Below are 11,631 nucleotides of genomic sequence, written 5' to 3' on the forward strand. Positions count from 1 at the left end.
TTGGAATGATGTCACGTCATATTTTATATAGTCCCACTATAAAGCAATAATCCAATAGACAGCAAAGTGCATATTATAGTCTGCTAAAAGTCTGGGTGTCCTCACACCAAGGTTATCTGTAACAACAGATGGAGAGCATTCCGCTTGGGCAACATTTCCCCAACGTCCCCTGGAGACCATTCATGAGTCGTATTGCTCTCTCTGTCCCTAGGCGGGGCAATGGAGATTGTCTGGATCAAACTATATTTTAAAAGTCACTGACAGAACAAAGAATATTACATGTCTAAGAAAAGTGCAGATGACCCTCGGCAAAAAATATCTGTCGGTCTGCGTTTGTTCATGATAAAACACACAACAATTCTGGATAGAAAATGAGTACAAGTCACCATTGTGTCCCCATCTTGAATCCATATCAGTTACTGAAGCAGTCTGCTTTATCCAGAAGCCAGAAGCTCTATGGCTTAACAACTGGCCTTTTAGATCCTAAAATAGAAGAGTCAAATAGGGGGTCTCCGCAAGGACACGCAACACAATCAGCACCATGGATGACATCCTAGAGAGAACAAATCCACTTCATTTACACTTCTGCTGTCATATTTACAGATAAGGCTGTATGGCTACATCTGTCCCTATCTATTACACTGAAGACACACACACACACACACACACACACACACACACACACACACACACACACACACACACACGTGTGCATGTCCATGGAAGCAACATGGTCGGGGAAGACAATCGTCTCTGGCCCTCGTCGGTGCTGTCTGCATGTGATCAATTACAACACTTAGTCATAGACTGACTGATAAACTTGAGATAAGTCCGTGTTGGTACAGTACTCTGGTTAATCAGCTACTACGGTTGAACTTTATCCGAAGAGCCTAATACTCAATCCAATAGTCTAAACAAGACCTACAACATAGACTATAGCATGGGTTCCCAAACTCCATCAATGTGGGCCTTCCCTCTGAAAACAGTGACACACCTGCGCGCCCCCAACCCCCCAAATGTGTCCATTATGCAAGGCAGCGTTAGCTAGCCCATAACGTTACACAGCTAAGTTAGCTCGGTGGCACCTGTTGCTAGTTAACGTTATGACGTTTTCGCACAATACATTCATGCCTGCGGAGGCAGGCTCTCTCTGCACTATCCACACATTTAGTATACATCTCTCCCATTATTTATTTAGATTTTCTGACCTTTAAAATCACGTTTAATTCATAAAAACCATAGAAAATTCAAAAAAAAAAAAAATTATTTCTTATTCTAACCATCCCTCCACGCCTCCGCTGAATTTCTTTGGGGCCCCCCAGGGGAGGCCCACTTCACAGTTTGGGAATGCCTGGACTATAGCATAAGACTAACTTGATTGCTGACACAAATTGATTATTTCAACACAAAAATATACAATTTTTCTCTCAGGGTGAAGTTCTGTGAACTCAGCTAATATATTGGAACATGCTTGTGTAACAGGGTGGGTGGGTGGCCTGAAGTAGAAAAAATCTCCTGACCCTCTGTGGATGAAAGCAGTCAGAGAGAAGTAAGAGTTAATATTGAAATCCTCCGGAAATACATCACCCTTAGTCCCTGCTTGCCTCAGGCCAAACACTTGTCCTAACAAGTATTGATAGCTGCAGATAAGAATGCTGGATAGTGTAGGTGGAACCAAGTGCTACTGTATGCTTGGGGAACATGGAAACACACAATGATTCCACTTCTTCATTCTTTGTTGTTCTCCCTGGACCCTTCTTGAAATGCATACCATGAATTAGGAACCCAACATGTTAACTATTAACATTCTTAAGTAAATGTTTGTGGCTTACATTAGCACGCTACACCAACTGCAGGCTTAGAACAATTTTATGTGCTTAGGAGATTATGGAAACGTCAAAAGATTATGAAAAAATTAATTGGGTAATGGTTTAGTTAACAATTGTGCAGCATAGGAAACAAATTACTGGCGCTAGTGAATTGTAGAGCTATTCAATCAGTACTGAAAGAATCTGTTGTTTGCCATGGAGGGTTGTACTTGGTTGCTGGCTCTGGACCAGACACCTGAGGCGATCCATACTGGAAGCACATGTGAATCAGGTAGCAAACTATTGGCCTTTTTGTTGAAGTTAAATCCAAATAGTCACAGGGTACATCGCAGTCGAACGTCTGAAAGTGAGGTCTAAAACAAAGAGCACAAAGCTGCTGAATAACACAGTTTATAGATTTGTTAATATACACAAGTACATACAAAATGCAACCAAAGTATAAAGCTTTTTTAATCAATAGTTTAAATACCCTTTAGTGAGAATCAATTAGGGCAATAAATAACAATGCCCTAACTTTTTCATCTGAAGACAATTAGAAATTCTTCTGTTTTTCAGATCAGTACTGTATGAAACCTGGCCAGCCAGGAATTCCCATTACCTCTCAAAGTTCAAACCTCTCTCCATCCTCCTGTTAACATGCCTACAATGATACTGTACTAGTTTCAGTTTACCACTGAAATAAGGACATCATTCCGAACAAAGGACAAACCCGGTAAGCACACAATACATTGACCCAATTCATACTGTAGAATATTGAATAACAACATGGAGATGAACATGGATATTCATAATAGTGGGAGTAGGAGAGGGAGTTTGAAAGGCCCATCACCTCAGGGGGTCTCTGCCATTCTTTCCAAATACTGTAGGAACATTTCCGAATGTTTCAGTCTGGTAGTGTCAATTCAACACTATTGCTGCACATAATGTCCATGCTGTACCCACATCAGCAAGATACAGTTCCTTCCCCATCATAACTCCAAAGATCTGGCCAAAAACTTGACAGAATATATTAGCCATATTACTATAACTGTGGACAATCAGTAAAAAACACAAATACAATATTACGGACATTTCAGTGGTTTTTCTACAAATACATCAATCCCCACTTGACCCTTTATTTTTCCTCGGTAAATGGACTGCACTTATGTTCTAGCACTTTTATTCAAAGCGCTTTACGATGACCTCTCATTCACCCATTCACACACCAATGGCGACAGCTGCCATGCAAGGTGCTAGCCTGCTCATTGGGAGCAATTTGGGGTTCAGTGTCTTGCCCAAGGACACTTCGACGTGTGGACAGGAGGAGCAGGGATTCGAACCGCCGACCCTGCGATCATTGGACGACCCGCTCTACCTCCTGAGCCACAGCCGCCCCGTAAAAGGTTAATAGTCAAAGGTTCAGATATTGGCTTTAAGCAAAGTCAGGCATCTTGATTAAGTGGTTATATTGATCCCTTGTTATCCAATGAAAGTGCCATACCAAGGTTGGACTCTGGCTGCGCGATGTCATTAGAAACACCTACTGTAGTATGGAATGCCTCCTGAAGTATTTGAAATTGTAAGATAGCTAATAGCTAAGTTGATTGGTTTAGTCCGGAGAATCATGACGATGGACATCCTTTGGAGTGTGTGTCGACTGACTTCAAGTAGGCTCCGCAGCACCCCGTTCTCCATGCCTTCCTCCTGGGGAGAAGAGAGGAGGGCAGGTGAGTCAGAAGCAATAAAACACGATACCAAAAGTGAATATTTAAAGAATTGAGATTTAGCTACCAACCTCTCTCTCTCTCTCTCACATGTTGAGCAGGGGGATCTGCCACACCATGATGGTGGACACGGTCTCCTCGTGGCGAGACTGCTTGGTCTTCTTATTCACCCGGCGGTGTCCCAGCCCCCCCGACACCACCAGCAGAGAGCTGACGTCCACCCTGTGGGCCCGCCGGCCCCTCTGGCAGTGGGCGGGGTCGTTGAGCAGGTCGTAGAGGGCGCCGTCCTCGGGCCCGTGCTCCAGGGAGCCCTGGGAGGGCGCCAGGGAGCCGCAGGACGAGGTGGACAGGGAGTCCTGGAGGGCCATGGCGGTGCAGCCCGCCTCCCCCAGCCACACGCCCCTGCCCTGGGGGGGGGCGGGGGCCGAGCCCGGGGCCGGGGGGGAGGTCTGGGTCTTCTCCCCGTCCCGGGTCTCTGCTGGCTGGGCTGAAGGGTTGCTGCTCGGCGGGCCGCCGGAGGGCCGGTTGCACACGGCGGCCGCCATGGTGAGGAACTTCACAGGGCCGTGGTGAGCGTGGAAAGAGACCATTCCTCGACCTAGACATCCAGCCAAACAAGCACATTACAACCTCATTACCAATATATATATACACATGAACATCTACAGTATGAGGACATTGCTGGGTAATAAATGGCACTGCTTTTTTAGTAGTGCTTAGTCATTAGAGTACAAGCATATTTGTTACTAATTGATGTTCGGGGCCTCTTGCAATTGCCAGCTTTTGGCAATTTGGCCTTTGAGGACTGACCATTCCTGCACACAGAAGCAGGAAATTACTCTGTATGTCGGTCATTAAATTCATTTAGATTTGGTATCAAATTATGAGGAAGGCTGTGCCAGAATAACAAACCCAGGCTGGGGCCACCTGGGTGTAGTTATGTGGCCAATTAACCACAGTTTAGCCTATTACACAACTTTTTAACAATATTTTATTCGTAAATATAGACATTCCTTTTCCATTCCTCGCCTTGTATCCCCCAAGTTAAAGCATCAGAACTATGAAACAGATCCATCATTGCTCGGTCCTGTAATGGGATCATTTCAGAGTCGGTCGGTCCACTTACCTGTGACTTTGGGGATGCCCTGGAGTCTGGGGACAGAGAGGGCTACTGTCACCCCCAGGTTGGTCCCCACCAGGAGCAGGCCGTGACACACCAGCAGACTGCTCACAGACACCCTCTGGTTCCCTACGGAGGGACAGTAGACAACGTATGAAGGGTTTAATCTCATCGTCATTGGTTATGGAATCACTGGTTAAATCCTCCTTACAAAAAGCAGTGGTATTGTAGAGGATATTCTGTGTAGAGTGAAGACGTTCAGGTATATTGTCTACTCATGAGTAGCGTGCAAATAAAGTTGGCATGACTACACAGAATGAATTGTTGAGGCCAAATGTAAACAGTATGACCTCACTTATGCACAGTAAGAGAATTACAGCGCACTTAACGCCGCGAAATGTGCAAAAAACAGAATTAATCGTCCACTTCAACCGGGTTGAGTGCGGTAGGAGGTGACGTTACATCTGTGTGTGGGAACATCGCCGTTCGCACTCAAAAGTCACCAGTCGCCAGGGCAACCCGGAGAGGAGCAGGGATAAAAGCTTTCACATTAAAAGAGCACCATTACAGACCGCTCTGGACCAAACAAACAAACACAAAAGTCTTATGTAATAGAATGGGTGAAGCGTAATGCGCTGATTAAGCAGGCGGCTCTGGTTCTATTCAGACAGCCTGGAGCGGACCAGGCAGCTCTCAGCCTCTCCATTCCCCCCTCGAGTCACAAATCAGTCCAGTAAGACACGCTCACTCAAACGCTGTAAACGGAGGGATTGTTAAGTTAACAGCACCTTTCAGAAGGATGGCAGTGAATCCGTCCGGTCTTGATGGCGCTCGTTTTTGACCCTCCCTGCGCTGCACATTAGCTCAGCCATGGGAAAAAGCCGCAGCCCAGAGTGAGACAAGTGTGTGCCGTGCTGATCGCCTCTCAGCACCGATGGTGGCATCATGTAAATACAGACTAACAGCAGACTAAAAGGTGTAATTACATGCTAGGTTATCTAATCTCTGCATGACAAGTTGAGGCGCCTCTGATGTTGACAGACTCCGATAGGCCGACCACAGTTTGAGTCCTGACGAACATACACTGAGATTCTCAGGCACACCCTTATGCACAGACCTGACAACCTAAAGAACTGTAGCTGTTCCAATTGTGATTTGGGGGAGGGGAGGAGGTGGGGGGGGGGGCAAGATCATTACCCATCATGCACTGCTACAAAATTCCAGTCACCTCCCTCCCATAATCCCGTGGGCTTTGGCTGAAATCACCACTGTTCTCTTTACCCGACCCCCCCTTGCTGAAGGTCACCCGATGGGGAACTCCAGTCATGCCTCCACGCTTCCAGGAAGTCTGTCCTTATGCTCGCTCACACACACACACACACGCACACAATGCCGTGGAGCACACAGCCCACATGTGCTTATAATGATCGCCCCGGGTTCCTAGAAACACACAGTGCTGGTGGCGGTGATGGGTGCCTTTCTTAACTTCCTCCACTCATAATATTTGGAGTTCCCCACCCATCGGGCCGAACCAAAATAAAGTGGTTCCAAACGTCAACATGGCCCGGGTCTGGTTCTGATCCCACACCGGAGCCCCACTTTGATCTGCACTTAAACCTCGCCGCTAACAGGAGGGGACAGCATGAGGAGGGGAGGAGATATTAAACGCTGATACTATCTCACGGCAGAAAAGGGCTAATATCAGCAGACCGTCTGTAGCAACACGCCAACGTGTCTGGAGCCCAATAATGCTCCCCTCCCCCCCCCCCCCCCTCGGCCCTGTATTGCTCAATGAGTGCGAACTCATATCTGAGATCTCATGTGACTGTGATGTCTGGGGTCCCAGTCTCTCCTTGTGGCGAGACCGTCTCTCACCTCCTAACAGGGATCACACGCGCGCGCACACACACACACACACACACACACACACACACACACACACACACACACACACAATGCCATGTGGATACAGTAAGGAAGGGGCTGGAGGTGTTATTTACTGGCTCCACATGTGTGTCCCCATTAGGTCACGCATGGCTGGGTATTTGGGTCACAGCGGACGACGCTGCAGATAGCAGAGCCTCCAGACGGAGCGCGTATCCTCTGGGAACGTCACTCTGGGAACGTCACTCTCTGGGAACGTCACCGGGATGCGCAGCGCCGGGGGAAGCGATCAAGGGTTAATTCTGAAAATGTTTGATCTCAGTGGTCAGGTGAGCTCAATAAAGAGTTCTGGAGAGGTATGAAACCAAGAGGTGTGTGCCAGGATTTATCAACAAATCATGGCTCTATGAATTTTCGCAACGAGATTCACAATGGCCCAAAAACCAAGCCTGAAGGAACTTTATTGTAACATGAAAAAACACTCAACCCTAAGTATCTATGAGGATTTCTGCTCTGCAATCAAAGTATTTAAGAAGAATGTCCCAAACTGGAGCACTATCTGAGTCCTACCCAGAGCCATTCTCAGCGTTAAAGCAGCCAACCCCAACGGTCGTACAGTATCATTCACAAGATCAGCCCCCTGCCTGGACCTGCTCTGTAGTCCATAAACAAACCAAATTACATTACATGTGTAATAGGATCCCATCTATCACACCAGGACTGTTCTAAGAAAACTAGCTGACATGAACACTGCTGAATGTGTGCTGTATTGACTCACAGCACTCTGTTAGGCTTCAGTTAAAACACTACCACACTAGGCTTAGTTGCTGTAGTCTGTTTAAAGGGAGAGTAACTGGGTTCATCTGTAGATGAAAACTATAAACCTTGAGTAGGCCAAGACCAACCAAGGCCAGACATCATTCTCAGTCTTCAGCAGATATTGATTGTAGGGAGATCTCTTGCATCCATGCAACTTCATCAGCAGGTCACATTCAATCAGGGTTTGCAGAAACGGCACATTCGTACGGTGGCTACATTCAATCAATCTCATAGCAGCTGCCAGCATCCAGAGCCAAGGGTGGCACAGTTTAGAAAAGTGCAGTTCAACCCCACGTTGAAAAGAAGCTGGAACAAAACGTACATGTAATATCTCACCCGAGTAGAGAAATCTGAACTTGCCCCTTCTGACAAATCACATTCGTATGCTTGGCCAGCGCGGCGAACGAAACTGGCAAGGCTGTGCTTCAGAGGGGGGTGGCTTGGTAGAGGAAAATAACATAACTCCCACGAGAGATATGCCACCGAATCCCTTCTGTTGTTATCAGAGGAAGTGAGCGCTGAGCTGATACAGTCCAGAGGAGAGCCTGGAGCAGGAAGTCTTTCATGTTCGGTGGTCTTTGACTTCCTTTGTGGTCGATGACTCTTATTAGTTAATAGCAGTAGAGTCCCAAGGCATACCAAGAACCAAATAACTTTATCATTGACATCTGGGTGAAAGGCCCCCTTCTGCTAAATTGGATCTTTTGGGTGTTGGAAGGAGATTTTCCCAGAAGGTCAGGTTTCTGTGTTGAGATTCAAAGCAATCACTCTTTCTTTCAAAAGCCATGTGTTGTTTCCTTAGAAACCACTGACATTATGCAAGCTCAGATTCAATTGCATAATCAAATCGTCCACACACAGAGGTAAAACATGGTTTGCAGTGCAAACAGGAGAGTCGAACGGGATTGCATTTCATCGTTGTGCATCTCGCTGAAATGTGCAATATGGAACCATGACGACTTGCCTTTGGAACGGTAACATGCATCACAAGTTAAATTAAATTAACATAATTCTCCTCTGATTTAGTTAAATAACATCAGGCCCTCAGATTACATGGCACACAAATATTTTAGTGAATATTACGCAATCCACATTGAACGCAATCCACACTGAATCGGTATAAATGCCGCCCACGCATGTCAACACGGACGGGCTACGTACCGCTTCCTGAGCACCGCCCGGGACCTCAAGTGGGCACTGAACACCAGTCCCTCACCTAACCCTAACCAAAAGCACTGTAATCTGCCATCCCTACAGGGCCTGTACGCCTCCAGGACCCTGAAAAGGACCAGAAAGATCGTGGCTGACCCCTCCCGGTCTCTTTGACCCACTCCCCTCTAGCAGGAGATTGCAGCCCATCAGGACCGGGTCTACGTGCAACAAAAAGCACTTCTTTCCCACGGCCATCATACTCATTAACAAGGCTCGTGTCCCCCCCCATGACTTACATGGCAGATAAACCGGTCTTAAACAGATCTTGAACCGCTACCTTTTCGGTGGCGTAGCTGGTTAAAACCCAGATCGAACCCAACGTGGGGCAAGTGAGCGTGGAAGTGATTTGGATGAGTGAGCGACTCACTGATGCTGGTTACACATCGTCTACTTTTCGTCTTGCCAAACACAGCATCTCTTTGCTGAGTTATGAGTTTAGTGAGAAAACAACCTTGTGGCAACTATACAGAATGGTACTCAGTATAAATACTCAGCTATACACACAGTCAGAGGCCTGTAAACAATGGTCAGAGCCAGCCTCTGTTTTCCCCAGGCTACTCATTACTGCTGACCACAATGCACACACTGATCATCAGACACACAGCTGTCACAACATACAAATATGCGCACACTTGTGCACACGCGGACAGACAAGACACACACACACTTTTGAGATCAAAAGGATCAACTGTACCGCCTCATTATCAAAATGTAACTGCGCGGCCTTGAGCAGTGGGAGGAAACGTAGATGGCGTTAACTATTGTGACGAATGAATGACTTGATGACAGCCACAATTAAAAACCACCAAGCCAGCCATGCGGCATCACTAGGACCAGACCAGCCAGCTGCCACCCACAACATAAATACAGGCACTCTGCGTGTGTGTAGTTATTTTACCGAGCTGTCAGAAAAGAGAGAGCGAGAGAGATTACAGGCGATCCAGGGCTGATGAAGGGCAGAGCAGGGACAGCAGATTATTATTTCTAAACACAGCTGGCAGCCCTGACGAATACGCCAGGGACAAAGTGTCTTTATAGCGGACAGCTGGTTTGATTTTCACATTCTTCGCTAGCTCGGGGGTGCTGCTCCGGCGTCGGCCCGGTGTCTGACTAGCGTGGAGCTGGGACTGCTCAGGTCATGCTAACGACTGCCACAAACTTGAAAAGCCGGGAGCTATGAAGGCCCTCCCAGTCTTAACGAAGTTATGTGGCAGCGCTGGAATGACTGTGTGGCCATGGTAACAAAACTAATCAATGCAGAGAGAAACACCCAGTGGCAACGTTAAGGCATTACGCAACATACACTAGGATTACTTTTTTGCCCTGAACACACTAAACACTCATGTGAGCGCGCACACACACACACACACACACTGCATTGCACTGACTGTGTACATAGTCCTTCTGTTGGCTGAATCCATGGTTACACACACTTGAGAGGTTTCAGCCAAATCCAGAGGGGGTTAAAATCCAAAACTCGGACCTCACCACTGAGAAAATACAAGTACTTTTGGGAACGTGCATCCAATCTAAAGGGGATTCACAGTCTGACTAGTCTGTACTCACCATTTATCACTGAAAACGTTACAGGAGAAACACATAGCAACTCATACTGAATTAGCGTGATGTATTGCTAGTGTTCCCGCTCTGACAGGGTGCCCGGGGCACGCCTGTAGCTGCAGCAGCTACTGATAAGGGTCTAGTGCACATCTGTAATAGCTTCCACGGTGCTTTTATCAGAGCTTCCTAGCAGAAGAATTCCTATCTATCAGTATTATGATGTAATGGGGCGAGAAAGAAACAGGCTCTTCAAACTAGATGAAGCTTTCATGTCTATTCCTGTCCCATTCCAAAAATACGATTGGAGTCGTTGACAAATATGAAGACAGATTAAATTGTATCTCAACAGGGAAAAGACTTCTGAAATGTACAAGTAAGGGAGGCACTGTGTTGAAAAGTAATTTTTAACTCCCATTGTCAAATCAAGCTACTGCTCTGGTGCGATACAGATGGAAGGAACGGTTCCCAGATCATTGTTTACTCTGAGACCCTTTGAAGAAGATGAGAACATGTCGGACCTGCTGTAACTAAACCACAGCCTGTGATGTCATCTAATTACAGACAGGTACTACGTTAGACAGCCCTTTGAAACTCTGAGGTCATAGGACCCTGTGTCATAGGACATGAGTGGAAGGGTGATTTTGGAGAAATTGCACCTGACTCGGACGACGGGAATATTGAATAACAAAAGCAAACTCCTTTTGGAAAGAACCCTTTTGTTATGATGACTGTTCTGTTAAGTATGTCAAAAGAGGTTTCAATCTCCGGCAACCATAAGGATCAGATTACTAACTGACATTCTGGAGGTGAGCCAGAGAGAACAAGAAACGCTGGGGATGTGTGAAGTGGCGAGGATAAGACCAGATCTATATCACGTACCACGCGTGTGGAGAGAGTGCTGACATCCCCCAGGTGAGCCTCACCTTTGAGTAAATAGTGCTCGGAGAGCGGCGTGCTTTTAGGAAGCCCTGTCGAAACATTGTACCACAGAGAATGTTGTTGCACTGGTTTGTCAATGTTGAAGTCATGTTGCCCGGGATACCATGGGACTACAGGACAAGCGTGGGCGTCCTAATACTGTATGTGTCTCTGGTGTGTTTGAGTGGCGGCACAACCAGATATTACGTAACGGGAACGTTGATATGAGGTCTTACCGGAGAGCATGTGGTGTACCGGGGTGGCGATGTTGATATCCTGCAGGTGCTCTAGGGTCTCGGTGTGGAAGAGGCGCAGCGTGGACCCGGAGCTGAAGGCGATCCAGATGCCCACCCCGGCCACCACCATGTGGGACACCACCATGCCCTCCTCCTGGTGGGCCTCCAACTGCCTCTGTGTGGGGGCAGGTAGAGAGAGAGAGAAAGAGTGATCGCTTGTATTACGGTTTCATGAGTGTCAACAGCATGTGAAATATGCTCCGGGACCATAGGAATATGATATCACATTAGACATACAGTATTAGACACCCTGCAGCCAGATTATGTCCAAAGTCCCGCATCACTCAAGG

General features: G+C 47.0%; 1 protein-coding gene across 2 annotated transcripts in view; it reads right to left on the reverse strand.

Annotated features, from left to right (window-relative positions):
• Positions 1–2,266: 2,266 nt before the first annotated feature.
• The window catches only part of arhgef10 (Rho guanine nucleotide exchange factor (GEF) 10), a 56,227-nt gene continuing 46,862 nt past the window's right edge, over positions 2,267–11,631 (reverse strand). For both annotated transcript variants that reach the window (XM_084437869.1, XM_084437868.1), the window contains exons 26-29: positions 11,282–11,456; positions 4,659–4,781; positions 3,604–4,130; positions 2,267–3,512 (exon numbers count right to left, since the gene is read on the reverse strand). In XM_084437869.1, coding sequence (XP_084293995.1) covers positions 3,619–4,130; positions 4,659–4,781; positions 11,282–11,456 — 810 coding nt within the window. In that variant the 3' untranslated portion in view covers positions 2,267–3,512; positions 3,604–3,618. The remainder of the gene's footprint in view (positions 3,513–3,603; positions 4,131–4,658; positions 4,782–11,281; positions 11,457–11,631) is intronic.

Source organism: Borostomias antarcticus, assembly GCF_949987555.1.
Source record: "Borostomias antarcticus genome assembly, chromosome: 5".
Classification (NCBI taxonomy): Eukaryota; Metazoa; Chordata; class Actinopteri; order Stomiiformes; family Stomiidae; genus Borostomias; species Borostomias antarcticus.